This window comes from Podarcis tiliguerta (assembly GCF_965153285.1).
Source record: "Podarcis tiliguerta genome assembly, chromosome: 4".
Taxonomy (NCBI): domain Eukaryota; kingdom Metazoa; phylum Chordata; class Lepidosauria; order Squamata; family Lacertidae; genus Podarcis; species Podarcis tiliguerta.
Genome location: NC_139537.1, coordinates 72,447,054 through 72,468,014, shown reverse-complemented (window position 1 = coordinate 72,468,014; position 20,961 = coordinate 72,447,054). Strand labels below are relative to the sequence as shown.

General features: G+C 43.5%; 1 protein-coding gene across 1 annotated transcript; it reads left to right on the top strand.

The window, feature by feature from the left end:
- Positions 1-1,601: 1,601 nt before the first annotated feature.
- Positions 1,602-19,774, top strand: RNF149 (ring finger protein 149). Its single transcript, XM_083437992.1, has 8 exons — positions 1,602-2,370; positions 7,353-7,603; positions 8,725-8,793; positions 10,845-10,927; positions 11,807-11,903; positions 13,756-13,951; positions 14,812-16,737; positions 18,599-19,774. The coding sequence occupies exons 1-7, from the start codon at positions 1,908-1,910 to the stop codon at positions 14,868-14,870; spliced, it is 1,218 nt and encodes a 405-aa protein (XP_083294118.1). The 5' UTR covers positions 1,602-1,907; the 3' UTR covers positions 14,871-16,737; positions 18,599-19,774.
- Positions 19,775-20,961: the final 1,187 nt, after the last annotated feature.

Genomic DNA, 20,961 nt, shown 5'->3' with positions numbered 1-20,961 from the left:
ACAAGAATTGCGACCCAAAATGAAATGGCTGGTATATATATATATATATATGGTGGTTATATACCTAGTTGTTCACATGAAACTCTAAAGAGCTGCTTAAAGTATGTACAGAATTTTAATTAAGTTGACATTATAGATTCCACCTTTCCTTAGGCACACATTTGTCTTTAATTATCTTACAAAATGCTATACTCTTAAGATGCTTTCAATATGGTTTTGGGACAACCCTGTATCCTAACATGCTTTTCTGGAAGACTAAAGAAGAAGTCAAGTCTTTAACTTTGCTTTAACAATTCAGATTGTGGCTGCATTCACATTTAACTGTTGCCTGGTATTGTGAGTGTTAGTGTTGGGCTCTTGGACACCCCACTCTCTTCTCTTTCTGCAGTATGAGATTATTAGAAGCTTTTGCTGGTTTTCAGTGGACAATGATTTGTTATGTCCAGACCTGGACGTGCTGTGTGCTTAGTGTAGCCATGGTCTATTGAAGCAAGCCAACTGCAAACCATGGTTAATGAACTTGGATTGTTTCAGTACATCATAGCTAACGTTAACCACGGCTCATAGTTCAGTGGACAGTGCACTGTTTTATTGTTTGGCAGGGACCAGGCACTGCTGGTCTTCTCGCCTCCAGGTTGCTTGACATAATGGGATTTTCAAAATGTCTTAAGGGCCATCCATGTGTTGGGATAAAGCCAAAATGTCCTCGTGATTGTAACTTTTGCCCAATAGCTGAAGGGGGAGGATACAGATTTTATTCTTCTCAAGGTGCCATAGGAATGTGTTCAAGCAGATGCCCACAGGAAGCCCACAAGCACAACAGCAGTCTCCCGACTTACGCTTCCCGGCAACTGTCTACATTGTGAAGAAGATGGAGTGAACTAGCTGCAACAGCTGAAGTTTTCGAACATTTTCAGAGGCAGGCCATGCCTAGCACATTGCCATAATCTTACCTAGAGATACTCATTTCTAGCATATTCCCCACCCCACCCCCAATTAAATGTTACGGATACATCCACACTATACATTTAAAGTACATGTTGTCGCCAAGAGTCCTGGAAAACAGAGTTATCGCCGCACAGTTAACAATTGCCAGCACCCTTAAAGGACAGTCACCACATAACTAAATAACATCTCCCCCACCACACACACAAAGAAGAATAATCCTGGGAACTGTAGTTTGGAAAGGTTGTTGGGAATTGTAGCTCTGACTACAGTTCCCAACATCCTGTACTTGGGAAAGGGGAAATTGATTGATTATTTAAACATATATCATGTATACAGCCCAAGGGACAACTTGAGAAGTATTCAATGTTTGATTTTTTGTTTTTAATATTTTGTTGGGAGCCACCCAGCGTGGCTGGGGAAACCCAGCCAGATGGGTGGAGCATAAATTATGATGATGATTACCCTGATCATACCTACCCAGAAGAGAGTCCTATTGAATTCAACGAGGCTTACTCCCAGGTGTGTGGGGACTGCAGTTTTAGGCTGCGAGCCTACACACTTGGGCGCGAGCCGGACTGAATTCATGGACGACTCCTGAGTAGACAGGGCTGGGGTTGCCTGGTCGTGCGCGCGCGCGCAGCCCTTTGCTTTCTTCCCTGGGAAAGAAAAGGGGCAGGGGGCGGTTCCCAAACGAGCGCGCGCGCGCCAGGCTGCATTTATGAGGGAAGGAAAGGGCGGCTTTGCTTGGGCGCAGGAAGGAGGCCTGGCCGCCGAGTCCCCGCCTCCTTGCCTTTCTCCTGGCCGGGGCGGGCGGGCGGACGAGCCGGACCGCCTCCCAGGGAAGGAAGGAAGGAAGGGGCGGGAACGCGGAGGTTGCCGCTTGCGCCGGCGCTGCAGCCTTTCGGTGCAGGCGGTCTGGGCGCTCCATTCGCCAAGCGCGCGCGCGTGTGGGGTTTGCCATGGTGCTGTTGCGCCGCGTGGCGCTGCCTCTGCTGCTGGCGCTGGCGGCGGTGGGGTGCCCGCGGGTGGCCTGGTCCCTGGTGTGGTACACGGCCTGGGTGACCACCATGTACACCGAGCCCGGCACCAACCGCACGGTGCAGGAGAGCACCGAGAGCGGCCGCTACGGCGACGGCTCGCCCAAGGACAACGCGCAAGGCCTGGTGGGCATCCCCCGCGGCGGCGGAGCGGGGAGCGGCCGCCACATGGAAGGCTGCGCGCCGGGGATCGACTACGAGATCCCCAGGCCGCCCGGAGCGCAATTCGCGGGGACGCCTCCGTCGTGGATCGCTCTGGTGGCGCACGGGGGCTGCAGCTTGAAGGACAAAATCGCCAACGCCGTGAGGAAGCGGGCGGCTGCCGTGGTGATCTACAACGAGCCCAGGTTCGGCAACTCCACCCTGACCATGTCCTATAATTACGGTGAGTGATGCTGAAAGGGAAGAAGAGTTTGGGATGTGGCAACTCGGGTAAGCTTGGAATGGAGGGACCTCTGGGGTTTGGCGCACCGTGTATTCGCATCAAAAGTGGGGAACAAAGCTGCAGAAAACTTCCCTGGGAGCAAGTGCCCTATGACTTTAGGGCTGGTGTGGTGTGCCATGTGGCAGGCAGTGCCACAGGATGCTACTTTTCAGTCCCATGTGAATGCACACACTCCTCTGGCCCAGTCGGCCCAGTTTGTATTGTGCTTGTTTTCAGAGAACATCTTCAAGAGATTCTCTCCCCCACCTGTAGGGATGGTCTGTTTTACTACCTCATTTGTGTAGGCATGCCTTTAGTTTGGACCAAGCATTGCTCACATCTATGGCTGCACATGTGGAGCAGCAGAAGACTTGAGTAAGAACGAATTAGCCCTGTTGCATCAAACCAAAGGCAGCCCAGCACCTTGGTTTGTGTTCTATCCTTTCTCTTCTATCCTTTTCTTTCCTCCAAGAAGCTCAAGGTGCAATGATTGGCCCCCCTCCCTTTATTTTGTCTTTATCATTTCCCTGTAGGTTTTGGTGATACAGTGACTGGCCCAAGGTCTACCAGTGAGGTTTAACGGGTGGGGATATGGACCTGGTCCTCTCATTATGCTCCTCACAGTGCCACACAGTTGTCAACTGAATGACTCCCAAGAAGTTCACAAATAGGGATGAAGCCTTTGCCGGTTGCTGATCTTAGCAACTGGTTTTCAGTGGCACACTCCTGTGGACGTACTATATCTTTAAAGCACTTTTGAGGCACATCTCCAAAAGAATTCTGGGCGCTATAGTTTTTCCTTCATAAAATTACAATTCCCAGCAAACCTTAACCAACTACAGTGCCCAGAATACTTTGTGGGAGGAAATGTGCTTCAAATGTGCTTTAAAGGCTGTGTCTACACAGTATTGCCTTTGAATATGGAAGTTCTGTGTAGCCATCGTTTCTTACAGCCATTATTCGACTTATACACCAATAATTTGTTTAGCATTCTTTTAAAACCACCTAAACATGAGTGTTCCTGCCATCCTAGCAGTTCGAAAGCACATCAAAGTGCAAGTAGATAAATAGGTACTGCGTTTCCATGTGCTGCTCTGGTTCACCAGAAGCGGCTTCGTCATGCTGGCCACATGACCCGGAAGCTGAACGCCGGCTCCCTCGGCCAATAAAGCGAGATGAGCGTCGCAACCCCAGAGTCGTCCGCAACTGGACCTAATGGCCGGGGTCCCTTTACCTTTAAATGTGAGTGTAGGCTGTTGCTGCATCTTGTGACAATGAATCCTATAAATTAATTATGCACTGTGTGAAGAAATGCTTCCTTTTGTCTGTCCTAGGTCCTAGTTATTGTGCAAGACTAAAAAATTATTTCTGTATACTGTGCATAATTTTATTTCCCGCCCGCCCCCCATTAACTTCTTAGCATGGAAATGGAAGCCTTAAAAGCCTCAAACTGGAAAGTACTTTACTACTGAGCTACATAATCAGGAGTGCATACTGTAAACTGCCCTGAGACCTCCGGGTATAGGGCGGTATTCAATTAATAATAGTAATACTGCTTAGCAGTGAACCAAGAGGAGCAACAGAAGCTGTGCAAAAGTTACACCAGGTTTAAGGGAAGGTAAACTCCTTACTCAGGGATCATTTGCCAAGTCTCTGGAAATAGGAACGGGGCTGAGCTTGTACAGCAGGTTTGTTTGGAGATGTGATTTGGTTTAGCAGGTTTGACACAGAAACAAGAGCAGCTGTGGGGAGGAGCAAGGAAATGAAGATGCTGAATGGGAGGCCTACAAAGTTGTATTGTTCCCTTTTATGAAAATGTGATATAGGACTTTTCAAATACAGTGGTACCTCGGTTTACGAACTTAATCCGTTCTGGAAGTCCGTTCTTAAACTGAAACCGTTCTTAAACTGTGGCGCGCTTTCCCTAATGAGGCCTCCTGCCGCCAGTGCCGTTACACCGTTCGGCTTCCGTTCTTAGACAGAGGTAAAGTTTGCAAACTGGGACATTACTTCCGGTTTTGCAGAGTTCACAAACCAAAGCGGACTGTTCTTAAACCGAGGTACCACTGTAGCTGAAAGAGAAAATGGTCAGTGCTTCTGTATAAAACACTGAATAAACAGAAAAGCAAGTTGTTTGGATCTAGTTATTTCAAAACACAGTAGCTTCCTGGATCCATATCCTGTATGCCTGCTACCTGTTTGCAAGTTCCTCTAAATATTTTTTTGGCTTTGTAGCTTGTGCAATTATACAAGAGGTGCAGGAAAGAAGCCTTAGCAGGCAGATACTATGTGCGCTTTTATAGGACACAGCATTCCATCAGCATTCAGAAATAAATGTGCTGTACTCAAAATGACCTGCATAAAGATGCTGGGCATGATTTTATAACTAACATATTTTTTTTTTGTGAGGACAAGTATAAAACCTCTTCTTGGGTGCATTTTGGTGTAATGGAGTGGAAAGTAGCATATGAAGTGATTGCAAGAATCGTTTGGGGAAAACAGCCTCAAGGAGACTGCATATGTATGATTCATCGCAGCAATATTTCAGGTTTCCTAAGTATTTTAATAACTCTGTGGCTTGTTGAAAGCAAGACATAATGGAGCCAGATTGCATGAGCAGATGGGGGCATCGTGTACAATAGAAGCCTGGTAACATACAGGTGCACTTTTGATGCATATTGGGTTGAAGGAGGACACAGGAAAACCAGCTTGGGTGCTATTCAGAAAAGAAAGAAAACTATACAGCAATAATAGAATAAAAGCACACCACCCAAAGCCAAGGACAGCAGAGTTAAAACATTAAATATAAGATCAAACACAAAGAGAAATAAGAAAATGTTTTCGTTTCCAGTCTAAAAGTTACAGGGCAGCATAACATTCCTAGTGGGGATTTCGATGGTAGGCTGACATATAACAGGGCTTTTAAAGATTATCTGCTATGGGCAGATCTCGATGGGAGGAGGTGGTCCTTCAGATTCTGATAATGTGGCTCTAAGGGACACGGGTGGCGCTGTAGTCTAAACCAGCATTTCCCAACCTTGGGCCTCCAGCTGTTTTTGAACTACAACTCCCATAATCCTCAGCTAGCAAGATGATGGGAATTGTAGTTCGAAAACAGCTGGAGGCCCAAGGTTGGGAAACACTGGTCTAAACCACTGAGCCTCTTGGGCTTCCCAATCGGAAGGTCGGTGGTTCGAATCCCCGTGACGGGGTGAGCTCCCGTTGCTCGGTCCCAGCTCCTGCCAACCTAACAGTTCGAAAGCATGCCAGCGGGAAGGTAAATGGCGTTTCTGTGCTCTCTGGCACTCGTCATGGTCCTCCGTGCACCAGTAGCGGTTTAGTCATGCTGCCCAAATGACCCGGAAAACTGTCTGTGGACCAATGCCAGCTCCCTCGGCCTATAGAGTGAGATGAGCGCCGCAACCCCATAGTCGCCTTTGACTGGACTTAACCATCCAGGGGTCCTTTACCTTTACTAATGTGGCTCTAAGCAGTTTGTGTTCTAGTCGCCAGCACTTTGAATTGGACCCAGAAGCAAAACTAGAGTCTATGTCTACACGCAGATTGTTTCCCATGGCCTTTTTGTGTGGGACCTTTTCTTCTGTCCTGACTTTTGTGGGGTGGGAGAATTGCACATGGTTGGTTGATGCCAACTTGTAGCCCCGAGGCCAGAGTTTCATGAGTAGAGAAGTATGAAGTTCTCTTCCCCAAACCCCAAATGCTACTTATATGGAAATTGGAGATGAGGAAGGCTGATAAATGGAGGAACTGGTTAAGGGAAGCGTGGCTGAATCATGAATGGCCTGTTTCTTCTTTGATTAAAAACAAACATGTAGCATCTCTGGATTGCAACATTTGAGCAGCTGTGATTGACATCCTGATAACTTAAAAGGCCAGGATACGAAACTGCTTCTTAAAAGTAGGTCAGTGGAGCTGTTTATATTCACTATATATTTTTCTTTTCTCGAACGCAGCCCTTCTCTGTGTTGTGAAATTAGTTATTGCAGCTACAGTGTCTGCAATCACTTTAGTCAGTGTTGAAGCATTTGCAAAATCAGAATATTATCAGTTACAAACTTAATGTGGAGGAGGGATGTTTTTCTTATTGTCTTACTTATAGCAAAACAATGCTGTTGATCTTATTCCGCCTCTTCTGGGCTTTAAGCATACATATAGGAAGCAGAGTAAAAATTGAGCCCGAGTGCATGCTATTTAAATTTTGGGAACAGGTGGGTGGCAAGTAAACACAGTTACATTGCAGGTCTATTCACCATCATTCATTGTATTTATATTTTCAAAACGAAGCTTAATCTCAGGCTAAATTTATGCATGATATGGCCTCTCATCCTTATGTGTAATCTAGCTTGGGCTGTCGGGTATGGCAGTCTCAAGGAGCCGATAATCCAAAACAACAAGGATTTAGTAGAGAGGAAAACTCAAATACCAAGACACTCTTACGGTGCAAATGTCTCTTGATTGCAGATTTATAAACCATTTCACAACAAGAGTTTACCAAACTGGCATAGAATGAAATAAGACGAAATACAAAATATTACAAACAGAAGACCGTACCCTCCCCCCACAAAAAAACCCCAACCACCCCAAATTGGCACGTGAGAGTCTTGATAACCCTCAAATAGAAGGAGGACATATCAGGAGATGAACGCCACAGAATGTATAGAGTGAAAAGATTCCTGGATTCTAAGATTTTATTATAATTTAAGACTTGGTTTTCTCTATTATAAGGGGGAAGAGCATGGCAGTTGTGGGACTTGGTCTTGCATCATATCCAACAACATGCTGGGTGGGATCTAGAAGGAAAAACTACAGCAAAATTACTTCTTGTGTACTTAACTTTATGCAAGGTTGCCTGGATTTCATACAGAGAATAAAAAAGTTGTGCAAGTGCCCACATGACTCCTGTTTTTCTTTCCCCTCGACAGGTACTGGCAATGCAGTTGTGATTATGGTTGGATATCCCAAAGGCATGGAGATCTTGGAACTGGTGCGAAGAGGGATACCAGTGAGGATGTCTATTGGTGTTGGCAAGCAACACATGCAAGAATATATCAGTGGACAGTCTGTTGTATTTGTATCGATTGCATTTATCACCATGATGATCATATCGTTGGCATGGCTTATATTTTTTTATATACAGCGCTTCCTCTATAGCGGATCGCATTTTAGAAACCAGGTAATTACATGGGTGATTCTTCTTCAATTTCTTTAGTGAAATGTTTGCTTGTAATTAGGGCTTAGAATCCTGTACTTGGTTTAGAGAGAAAGCAGTGTTGCAGTGGTTTTGATCTGAGTCTTACCTTCATGTGCATCTTGCACGTTTACCCAATATCCTGTGCTGTGGCGATCACACAGGGTCCCCTGACATTTGATGGTCTATTGATCCCTGTGCCACCACTGTGATTGCCTCTTTGCTGCCACCAACCCATTTCCCTCGGGTACACACAGAGTCCAGACAGTTGTCAACATTAACTAATACAGTGGTGCCTCGCAAGACGAAATTAATTCGTTCTGCGAGTTTTTTCGTCTTGTGAATTTTTCGTCTAGCGAAGCACGGTTTCCCATAGGAAATGCATTGACGGTTTCCCATAGGAATGCATTGACGTTTTAAGAAAAATGCGCAAGACATTTTCGTCTTGTGAAGCAAGCCCATAGGGAAATTCGTCTTGCGAAGCAACTCAAAAAACAAAAAACTCTTTCGTCTTGCGAGGCATTCGTCTTGTGAGGCATTCGTCTTGCGAGGTACCACTGTAATCAGGTTTGTTGTTATAAACATGAACAAGTTTATGGTTTCAGTTAGTTTTTCTTGTCAGTTTCTTAATCTTAATTCCTTAACTGTCCTATACGTTCCTAACAACTTCAAGGTGATAATCCCAACTATTTATCTGACTCCACCTAACAGTTCCTCTCACTCTCTCACAACACAACTCGACCAACCCACAGACTTATCCTCTCTCTTCCTTCTCCAACTCTCAACTGAACCACACAACTTTGACTCTAACTCTAACCCCCTCCCCTCGGGTTCCTACTGGCCAATCACTTCACACTCATTTAACCCTTTCCTTATGACCCACCTAGGAGGCAAATACCACATGTGCACATTCCCATTTCATGTGTTAACACTGGGCCAACATAGGTGCAGAATTGCTTTTGTGCCTTTCAGTTAAAGGAACCCTTAGATCTTGGATAAATGGAGTTGTTAGATTACCCAGCGTCTCAGGTGGTTTCTCATATAATCTCATTTAAATATGCACTACTGATTGAATTGGTTGTGTATGTGGTGTTGTTGTTTTTTAGGGCCATAGAGAAGAAACCATAAAAGCAATTGGCCAGCTTCCACTACATATTGTAAAGCATGAAGATAAGGTAATGTCAATCAGACTAATGTAGATGGAAACGTCTTCCATTAGCACAGTTTCTTTAACATGAAATGAAATAAAAGATGGCTTGGTCAGAAGAGCATGAGACTCTTATTCTTAGGGTCATGGGTCTGAGCCCCACATTGGCCAGAATATCCCTGCTTTACAGGGGATTGAACTAAATTGGGCTTAGGGCCCTTGTATTTACGGGACCGCCTCTCCTGGTATGCCCCACAGAGGACCTTAAGGTCCATGAATAATCACAGTTTAGAGGTCCTGGGCCCTAAGGAAGTTAGATTATCCTCCACCAGGGCCAGGGCCTTCTCAGTGATGGCTCTGACCTGGTGGAATGCTCTGTCCCATGAGACCAGGGCCCTACAGGATTTAACTTCCTTCTGCAGGGCCTGTAGGACAGAGCTATTCCGCCTGGCTTTCAATTTGAACTTAGCCTGATCTTTTCTTCCCCTTCCTTCCCTCCCCCTCCCCTTTTTATGAAGATTACCCGCTCTGGGATCCCACAGCTAATTCTCCCCTGGTTTCCTCGCTGGCCCAAATAGGACTAATTTAGACAGATCATTTAATGTTTATTGGATGGATTTCCCCCCTAAATTGATTTTTGAATTCTGAATTTATTGTTATTCACGTTTTATACTGTATTTTATGCTGTTTTTTGTTGCATCAATTAAGTGTTTCAAATTTGTTGTTAGCCGCCCTGAGCCTAGTTTTCTGAAGCGGGAAGGGTGGGTATAAATAAAAATTGTTGCTGTTGTTGTTGTTGTTGTTGTTGTTGTTGTTGTTATTAATTATATTAAATGACGCTCACGGTCCCTTTCAACTCCTCAGTTCTGTGATTCTGTGAACTTCCTTTGCCTGGTTACATACACGGGTAGGTGTATGTAGAATCTCACTGGTTGCTCCATACACCCAAGGGAACCATCAATAGCAGCTTGTGATGACACATTGTAAGCTGCTTCTGAAACCAATGAGCTTTTTTTAAAAAAAAAGTCTGTGATATGGCAAAAACAGAACAATAATAATAGAACAAGCATTCCAGAATGCAAACCCAAGGTCTTAGGCATGCCAAAAGTATCTTAAAAAAAAAAAAAACATACACACCACGCTGTTTCTGAGAAAGGGAGTCTCATGTTCTTGTTTGCTCTAAAACCCTAGGTCATGAGTCTATAATTTGTTCAGTGCACCACATAATTGTACAAGAAGACACACAAGTACAAAATTGTACATAATTAGTTATTAGTTAGTTATGGGAACTGCTCTGAATTTCTGGCACTAATACAGTAATATTATATCAGTTGGACTTTGCAATAATTTGTGAAGATGATCTAACTGATACCAAATGCTAATATGACTGAGCCACGCCTGGATACTTACAGCAGAGTGTTCATAATTGCCCAGGCAGAGTTAATAGGTTTCTCTGGGCAGAGCCAATAGCAGCAAAAGTCTTGCTGTTGTTACTTGGCTGAGTTAAACAATTTTATAGCTATGTATTTTAGCATCAAGTGTCCTGATCATCACATGAACCGTATATGAGTGGCTTAAGAGATTGCATAAAATAAATGCAGATATATATATATATAGCTAAGTTAGCTAAATCTGCTGATGCCAAGCAACATATATTGGTTGTGGCTGAACTTTATAGTTCAGTGTTCTGAATAATTTGGTTTACTTGATTTCTGCTCCTGACTTAGAAACTACAAATATTCTAACATAAGTCTCACTCTATTTGAGTATCAATGGGAATTTCAGGTAAGACCTGTATGGAATACCTCATGTAGCTTGCAGTGTTTTCACTTGGCTTGAAATTGATCAGCTCACTACTTTCCAGCCAATTTTTGTAATCTGTTATGGTATGTCAACATTTAGAATTTGAGTTGGCGGCTTTGCAGATGCCAGGATATTTGCTGTATATTCTTAACAGATTAAGTTAGTCTTTTTGTATCATTTGTGTGCTCTGTAATGTTGCATTTCTTTAGAAATTCTTGTCCTGGTATCTGAATTGCTTCCTTGCTTATTTTCCCCTGCTTATTTGTTCTTCTACAGGGCTTGAATGTCGATGCTGAAAATTGCGCTGTATGCATTGAAAACTACAAACCAAAGGATATCGTTCGAATCCTGCCTTGCAAGTAAGCTTATTAAAATTTGCTTCAGTGGGGTATCATTACTTGGGAACTATTTAACAAAACTCATTTTAAAAAATTGAGTCCCCAGTGTTTTTAAGATTGGAGAAAGATAAGTGCACAGTAGCTTTTTGATTTATTTTTCATTCAAGCCTATAAACTCGCAGGTAATGCATTCTTGTTTTTACAATGCTGGCGATAGGGAGGCGTTCATTCAGTTCTTCCAACTTATGTGCCCTAAAAAACAGGGATGAGGAACTTGTGGTTGCTGGACAGCGTTTCCTGACAAGTTTTTCCAGGGTGGGTTCCATGAAGTGGGTGCCACCACATTGAAATGCCCTGTTACGAGTAGCTTGTCAAAACCAACCTCAGGGGCATGTGCTGGCAGCAGAAGGGTCTTTCCCAGTTCAGGGACTGAATAGGGCACTATGGGAGATGGCAGCTTCTCAAATTACCAGGACCTAAGTTTTTTAGGGATATTGATATCTATCTTGGCTTGCTAGCAAATTAGCAGCCAGACCAGATCCTTCAAAGGGGGGCATTATATGCTGGTGATACGGGGCCTCATTCAGCTGCCAAGCCACAGCATTCTGTGCTAGCTGGAATTTCCAGACCACCCCCCCAGGCGCAACCCCATACAGTCTTTCAGTGGTCCGTGTGCCACTGTTAACTACAGATTTAATTTCTGTGGGAATTTGAATTGCATAGTTACCCTGGATCTTGTCAAGGTGGGGATTGTTTTCGGCCTGCTCAGCAAACGCTGCAATGCTGCCTTATCGAAGTTTTGCTTTAGATAAGCTTTTTGTTCCTTTAATTTTGCCAAATTTCATTGCATAAAAGAACAGGCCTTATATTTGATTTCAAAAACTATGATGTCTCTTTCAGGCACGTCTTTCACAGGCATTGCCTCGATCCCTGGCTGCTGGAACACAGGACGTGTCCAATGTGCAAACTAGATGTCATCAAAGCGCTCGGATATTGGGTAGGTTGGAAATGTGTAACTAAATCTGTGATAAGGCTCTAGGCATCCTGTTTGGGGCCAGTTAATACCTGCGCCAGCCAAGCATCCAGCCAGCCACAGCATATTACTTTTTGCAGGGAGGAGCCCAAGCTGGTTTTATCTAGAGAAGGTGCCTGTTGTTATGGTCAATTCAATTCTGCATAATCAGAAGCCGGAAATCTGTCTCGTTGAACTTCACCAGTGAAAGCTAGGTACATGTTGACGAAACAATCTGGCAAGAGCAACCAAACCAAGATCAAAACTCAATACTGCTGACTGCAAAGTACCAGCTTGCCCCTCCCACCCCCCAACCCCCATCATATGTTCTCCTTGTGTAGGACCAAATCTTTTTAGAAAGGCTCAGGCTCCTTCTTGTCCCAGTGGCTCATTTCCTAAATCACTGTAGTTGGGCAGACATTCAGCTCCTCAATGAGAAGACTCATTGAGCTAGGTCCGCTGCGCTACAATCTCTTCCAGCCATCCAGGATGTGAGCCTGAACCAATACGTTTCCGAGCACAATTCAAAGTGTTGGTGCTGGCTTTCAAAGCCCTAAGCGGTCTTGGTCCAGTATATCTGAAGGAGCATCTCCACCCCCATCGTTCTACCTGGACACTGAGGTCCAGCGCCGAGAGCCTTCTGGCGGTTCCCTCATTGTGAGAAGCCAAGCTACAGGGAAACAGGCAGAGGACCTTCTCGGTAGTGGCATCCGCCTTGTGGAATACCCTCCCAGCAGATGTCAAAGAGAACAACTACCAGACTTTTAGAAGACATCTGAAGGCAGCCCTGTTTAGGGAAGCTCTTAATGTTTGATGTATTGTGGTATTTTAATATTTTTTTGGAAGCCGCCCAGAGTGGCTGGGGAAGTCCAGCCAGATGGGTGGGGTATAAATAATATATTATTATTATTATTATTATTATTATTATTGCTGCAGAATCCATGTTTGGTCTGAAAAGGTCTTCATGCTCAGTCCATAGCATCTCATTTAGCATGGCTGGGGAAGTTTTTTCCTCCCTGATTGACAACCCTGGGAAGTTTCACCAGTCTGGATATCTGAGATGGAATGTGTGTGTTGTGATTGCTGAGCTACCACAGGCAGTTGTCTAAAAGCAGCTTGGCTCGGCTCAGTTGCTAATTTCATCTATGTCCCCTGAAAACGGATGTGCTTCTATAAATGAGTGGCTGCCACTGTTGAGATGTGTATAAAGCTGCCCCTGGTGGTGCATTTATTTGGCAAAGCAGTTTTGCTGATTTCAGAATTAAGTGTGGGGGAGGTCATAGCTGCGGTGTGCCAACATGTGGGCTTGGGAAAGCAGTTTGACCTCACCCCCAAAGGCACATGCCCCGATTTTCTCCTGGAACAGGCAAATACCAACCGAAATACATGTGTTCTGCCCCATCCTGCCTTCTGGCTATGTTAAAGTGTGAAAGGAGTTGGGAAATTGGCTTATAAGTTTTGGTTTAAGAGAGAGAGAGAGAGAGAGTTCCTGGTACATTAGCTTGATCTCTTTTCCCTTCCCTTCTCCCCTACCCCTTTTGCTCAGGGATCAGCAAACCTTTTCAGCAGGGGGCCGGTCCACTGTCCCTCAGACCTTGTGGGGGGCCAGACTATATTGGGGGGGAGATGAATGAATTCCTATGCCCCACAAATAACCCAGAGATGCATTTTAAATAAAAGCACACATTCTACTCATGTAAAAACACCCTGATTCCCAGACCGTCCGCGGGCCGGATTTAGAAGGCGATTGGGCCAGATCCGGCCCCCAGGCCTTAGTTTTCCTACCCATGGTCTTGTTGGTTAACACTTCTTCCCCGCCCCCTCTTCAACTTCAAAGGGAGGGCCTGCAGATGAACAAGAAGTTGCAATGCCTGAATCAACAAGTGGCAGCATATTGGCCGAGAGCTGGAGTATTGCTGTGCCAGAAGAGAACAGAAATGAAACAAGTGACTTATCAGCATCTTCTGCTAACGGATCTGCATCAAGTAGTAATGGTTTAAAAGAGGATGCAGGTGAAAGGACAGCCTTACTTGGTATGTAACCTTATGTCATGTTTCTTTTTTGTAGAAACTGATATCCTAGAAACCAGATGTCAGATTCAGCATCTGAGTTGAACTGTGGATATACCCTATTTTTTGCTCTATAAGACTCACTTTTTCCCTCCTAAAAAGTAAAGGGAAATGTGTGTGTGTCTTATGGAGTGAATGCAGGCTGCGCAGCTATCCCAGAAGCCAGAACAGCAAGAGGGATCGCTGCTTTCACTGCGAAGCGATCCCTCTTGCTGTTCTGGCTTCTGAGATTCAGAATATATTTTTTTCTTGTTTTCCTCCTCCAAAAACTAGGTGCGTCTTGTGGTCTGGTACGTCTTATAGAGCGAAAAATACGGTACTTAAAAACCTTGTTTATCTCACTCAGCTGGGCAGATCAAAGGAGGTTCCCATGCTGTTTTCTGTAGATCAGAGCACTAATCCCAAACTCTTTTGCATACTTTATGAAGGTCTTTGCTGTGGTCATTCTGCAGGAAGAGCATAACACAATTGTAAACATGGATCAACAGAAATGATACTAAAGGGGGGATATATGTTTCACTCTTTGAGGATAGAAACTCAAGCTGAACTTAGATGAGGAGAGGCTGACTTGAAAGAACAATATTTTCTTCTAGGAAACTGCCCATAACCCTGAATAGTGTTTGTTTATTGTTATGATAAATGTTTTGGGAATTCAAAATTCATTTGCCTTCAAGGCTAAACCATGATGCCTTTGTTAATGCAAATTGTTTTTAGCTTAGATGACTTGGTTCCCAATTAAATGATGCACTTTAGGCATGTGTTATAATTTCTATACTATAGACAGTGGAACTCAAAGAGTATTAAACATGTTATGTATTTTCTAGAAACGGATGGCAGAGATAATCGACTTGAAGAACACCTGTCTAATGGAAACACTGTATGAAAGCTTGACAGTTTGAACTGGGAGCGAAATGTCTATTTTGTTTTGTTTAAATGCTGTGGACTTGTGTCTAGCTTAAATGTGTTACTTTTCTAATTCACGTTTCAAAAGGGCTAATAACTAGAGGCTTTGCTTTGTAAGAAGAGTAATACCTGATACAAAATGCAACAACTCTAGTATGAGTTCCTTCTTTTGACCAAAAATGAGAGTTGAGAAATGAGACAAATTTATGAGCTTGGGAGGCTTGGTGAGAACCAGAAGGGAAAATATCTGTTGCTACTTAGAAAACTGGCCTATTTTTTAAAAGCTCATTTGGCACTTGTTGAGGTTGCTGCTCTTTTTCCATGGAGGTTTCCCTTTGCAACTTCTTTTGTAAGAAACAGGTTCTCTTTCTTCGCTTGGTTTCCTTGTCCCTTGGTTTGTAGGGACACAAATCGAGTTAAGGAAGGGAGCTCCCAAGTGAAAACTCCCCCTGGAAAAAGAGTAAAAAGTTCAGAAGTAATCTCTGTGCTAGAACAGCTATTTCAAGATCAATACTAGGAGTACAAATTGCACAGGTTAACAGATAAATGTGGGTGATTTATGATAAATGTACGTATAGCACATATGCAACACTGAGGTTTACTTTTTTAAAATTGTGTTTTGAGTGCATAATATGGACCTGCAAAGTATTCCAATAGTTTTGAAAATTTCTGCCACGTGCTTGCCGAAAAACCTGATGACTTTTTCATTTGCCTGTTAGGTCAATAACTTTAAGGTGTGCCACACAGTTATTGTAGCTGGCAGGCAATCTATTAGTGCCTCGGGCAACGCAAACGAGCTACCTTTGACTGTGAAACACAGTGGTGCAGCAGTTGTTCATGTTGCACATGGAGAGTAATTTAACTTAAACTCTTCTCCACTCTTTCCCTTCACTGTTGTTATTTTGTATGCTGTTTTTGGATTTTTCTCTACCTTAATTCATTCCTGAGATGTTCGTAAAGTTATTGTTTCTGTTATGCAAAGGATTGTTATATGCTTCCAAGTAGAGGTTTGCACAATATAGTTACTGGTTTTTTTACTGTGCTAGATTAGCAGTATTGTGCCTTAGAGTAGTTGAAAAGCACTAAGCCTGAAGTGTATAAAATAGATACCACTGCACTGTTTAATTTTTACCTCTGCTTCAGGTAAATCTATATACAATAAGCTCTAGAGGAAAATGGTGAATTGTGTATTTATAGTTCTCTTAAGCGTTGGATGAATTCTAATAGTTATAAATGAATGTACGGAATCATACCGCCAAGTCTGTAAGAAATGTTTTGCACCGTGTTTAAACTTAGATATTCGGTAAGGTGCTTTTTTAATGTCAGAGAAAATATGCAACCTAGTACTTAAATTGGATCAGTATTTAATTTCAGTATTTTAAAAGTTTGGGGAAGAGGAATTCAAACATGGGTGGGGGCAGATGCAGGAAGAAACAGGGCGAAGATTCTGATAGAAATCCTACCAAAATATTCTGGGGACCTCGCCACCTTCTCTGATGAGAGTAACCCAGCCACATGTCATGAATTAAAATCGGCCTCTGCAAGACCTGCCTGCATCTTACAGCCAGCACTTAATGGAGTGGACCATGCCATGACGACTCCCTGCGTCTTCAAACAATATGGATGCTGCTTTCAAAAAAGAACTGCCTTTGAACTGTTCAGTCACTCATCTTTCCCTACATCCTTAGCACAAAGCGGAAGTGTTACTTGGTTAGTTGTTTTCAGCACAACACAACTCTGGCTTAGCATCACAGAAAAAGCGGGACGTCGTTTTTTGTGTGCCTTGAAAGTCTCCAGATCCTTCCTAACATTTGCAATGTAGCACCTGCCTCGGAGAAAGCAGTATGGTGAGTACCAACTACATTTCCCCCCTGTAAAAAGAGTTGGGTTTATGATTGCATTTCTTCCTGGGTTTTTTTCTTAAAGGTCTGCGAAAGCAGCCAATAACAGTCATATTAAACCTTAACGGAGCAGAATTTTGGAATATGGAGTCCACATCTAGCTGCTAGGCACTAAATGTGCTTTACCTGTCCCTCTCTGAATATAGCATCTTGGAAACTTGGCTGTAGGTAGATGTGTAGAAACATGCAGGTGGTGTCTGGTGGGAAGGGAAGAGTTTCCCATGGCAACAGGGTATGCTTGCTGCATTATGTGCAATTTAGTTCCTATCCTAGAGCTGTTCTGTAAGCTTTTTTGCTCTCCATATCTTTATCCATCCCCACCCCAAAGCCCAATATTGGAGGGAAGGAAACAGGCATCTTGGAAGCAGACTCAGTTATGCAAATTATATAGGTAATTTATCTAAAGTAAATTATAAGTAAGCAGATTATATAATCTGAACACAGCATCTGACCTTGGACAATTAGAATTGTTTGTTTTTTCTGAGATGGGCTGCTAATCATTCGATTTCTGTATGGCTTTGTGTGCTGCTGAGGAGTGATGACAAAAAAGGCCGAATTGCAGTGCTTGCTAACAGTTTTCTCTCTAAAAGGCACGATGACAAAACCTCCTGAAGCGACCTTTTCATCTGACCTCAGTAACGTCACACAAAGTAAAATGACAGACCTATGTGAACTTTAAAATTAGACTATCTCTAGCCTGCAAATGGTCAGTATCGCCTAAGTACGGATAGATGCTGCATTCAGATATATCTGCATCTGACCTTGTGCTTCTGCATTCCCTCATTCCCTTTCGCTAAATGGGAGAAGTCTGAAGTCAGCAAGCCAACAATGAAACCTGGTTTGGGGGTTTTAGTTTGGGGAAACCCAATAATGGAAACTTACAAATCTTCCCTCTTTGCATGTGGGATGGTGCCATTATGTTTGAGCAGCATCTTTAGGCCCACAACTGATTCAAGCCAAGGATTAGACTGCCTTGACTAACGTTCTAAAATACCCCTGCCTAGGCACTCTTTGTAGACATGTCTGCCTTAATTGTCGCTGGCAATATACTACTTTAAGACAAGGGTGGGGAGAATCTGTGGCCTTCCAAAAGGTGCTGGATTCCAACTCCCATCAGTCCCTGCTTGCATGGCAGATGGCCAGAGGTTAGAACAGTGGACTTAGCTGTGTTAAATTCCTTTCTTTCAGTTTATTGGTGGTTGGGCGGGGGGACATCCTTGAATAGGATGGGCTTCCAACTTGCTCCTATAGGCCAGGCTATGCAAACCAGGCTTGCAGGCTTGCAAGTTGCAGCTGCCATCTTGTGTGAGAGAGTCTCCCACAGGTGCCTGTCAAAGCAAGCAGGGCCTGAATGCCATCAATTCCCAGCAAAAAGGGTGTTCAGAGGCATCCTATCTCCATTGGTGGAAGCAGAGCATAGCCCTTGTGGCCTGTAGCCATTGATAGCATTTTTGGGAGTTGTAGTCCTGGAGCATTTTGATGGGCAACAGGTTTCCCTGTCCCCTTCTTCAGGTACCGAGTTGAAAAACCTTGTAGCTTGTTCTGTGAATGGAAGAGGTCTGTGATCTAACAGAGGTTCCTACTTGCAGAAGTTGATTAAGTGATTCCCCCCCCCCTTTCTTGCAAATTTTTCAGGGAGCTGTGTGGGGGACAGTGAAAATCACTTATTCTCCTTTCTGTGTGTTGAGCACAGCTCCCTGGATCATCGTTCAACCCTGACTGTGGACAAACTATGTGCTTGAACAATTGTTCCTGCTAACTTGCGGTACGGAAATTGTTTCGACAACTCTTTTCTTTTCTCATCTAGGTGTCCCCCCCCCTCCCCCCGACAAACTTCTGGAACTTGCCCACACGGACTCGGCGCTGACTTACTGCTGCTACATTCTTAATTTTTATCTGTGAGACATCCCTTCTTTCAACTATTTTAAGGCAGAAAGATTCCACGTGTGGTCTGAAAAAGATTGACTTGCCTGCAGGTGTTGTCTCATATGACAGACATGGACATTTTGTATATAGGGCACTGGGTTTAATTTAAAATGTGTGTGTGAAAATGCACCTTAAAAAAAGGCTTGAAGTACAGTAGTAGGTAAACTGCCTTAAACCAAAATAAGCCAGTTGTCAATAATGAAAGCTGACTTTGCTCCTTTTGAACGTCGTTTTTTAAGACAGTTGGCAGCAAAACAAACTAAAAGTGTTTCTGACTGGCCCTGTTTCAAGTGGGCCTTTCTGCTATAGTGGTGTCCTGTCAGCTGAAAAGGCCTCTGTGTCCATTTATTGGAATGTAGTTTAATATTATTCCTGAACAGAAAGCTACTGATAACAGTTTGACTTGTTGCTGTACAAAACTGAGGTTATTGAGGGTTTTGTGCTTGAGCCTGGTTTTAATTTTACAAGGCAGTTTCTGTGGCTCAAGTTTCGTGTATAAAACAATCTCTACACACTCTTAATAGCAAAATTCAAGTTTTCTTTTTTTTAAAAAAAGCAAGCTGCCTACATCGTCTCTGCACCAACGGTGTAACTGTTTAGAATACTTCTAGTGTAGAAGCTGTTACAGACTAAAATTGAACATGGCACCCTTCGTTATCAAAAATCTTGCCAGGGTACAATGTGCTTAATCCTTTTTTGAGCTGAACGTTCTAGTGGTGGGGTGAGGGGCACATTGAAGCTTTTGCTTGTGCTGAAATGAAAATGGTAGTTCCTTCAGCAGGACAACTCAGTGAAGGAGCCAGCCTCCTTTATCTTGTCTACTGCTACCTGGTAAGCATTCAGTCCTCCTTGAAATTTCCAGTGAATAACTGGTTATCATTGTTTATTACCTCTACCACCCTAGTCAACTTTTTTGTTTATTGTTTGGTCATGTCTTTTAAGATTGTATGCCTGAGGGCAGGGACTGTCTTCATCAATCTTTAAGCTTTGTGGGGAGCCGTGTTTGGCTAAAGAGCAGGATAAAACATTCTATAAATAAAAAAAAATGTGGAAAGTACTTAGCTCATTCTGTATTTCTATCATTAGCCTGTTCCCCTTCCTGATTTTTAAGCTTGCATCTAAAAGCCACTTGTAGATCAACATTTGCCTGGTAAGTGAAATTATGAGAATTATCCCAAACATAGATGTTCAGCATCCTCATGTCTAAATCCTTCCCTTAGCATAATTTCAGCTATTAAGTGTTGCAACTGGATTTTTCTAGATGAGACTGCTCAAGTTTTCCCTAGGGTCAGGATAAATGAACTAGAATGGTAAAGCAGACATAGGAATCCTCTGGCTCATGAATCAAACTAGGCCTTATTTTACCTAAAAGGCTTTTCCCCAAGCTGTGCCTACCTGACACCAGGTGTTAAGATAGGTAATGGTGCTGCTGCAAAGGAACACATAAATGTGCTCTTGTTTTGTCCTGGGCCAAGGAGCTTGCATGGTATTATACCTTTAAATTTGACACCCAATGTAAGCCTTGCTGGGATTAGTTAGAGGTGGGAACTGCCAACGCAAATGTGGACTTTGAAGCTGGAAAACTCCTTTCCTTGGGGATCTTGAGTTCAAACTCAAATTTGACAATAGGCAGATGACAGGTGGGGCCCCCTGCCCATCTCTCAAGGCAGTCCATGGATGCTTGTGGGAGTTGAGGGTCTGCTGCAAGCCATCAGTTCAGACGCTGGATGCAACTGTAAAGTCAACTTCTGAATGCTTATAATGTGACTTGTCTTGTTATTTGTTAAGGTGAAGGCAAAGGGACTTTTCACTTGTGCTTTGGAAATGTTTACTTCTATAGATTGTTGGAAATGTTTACTTCTATAGATTGAAGGAGAACAAGGTACCTGGCTCAGTGGGGCACTTTGTTGCCTTGGTGGGGCTACAATGAAAGTAGCTATCATGCCCTATTTGAATTTACCAGATCCTCTACCCAACTGCAAAGGTAAATTTTACGCACTCTCTGCAAAGAGTACCTTTGGACTCAAGGGCTGGGCTGAAGCCATTAGAAAAAGAACTTAGGCTTTGGACCCCCACCAAACAGACCATTAATTCACCCAGCCCACTGTTTGTCTGCTGTCTAGAAGTAGCTCTGAATCTGCTGAGCAAGGTCATTCTTAAGATCGAATATAGGACCTTTTGAATTCAAAGCATTTGCAGAACTACATTTCTCCCCCTCTGCAGAATCCCCTTTTTAACTCTAAA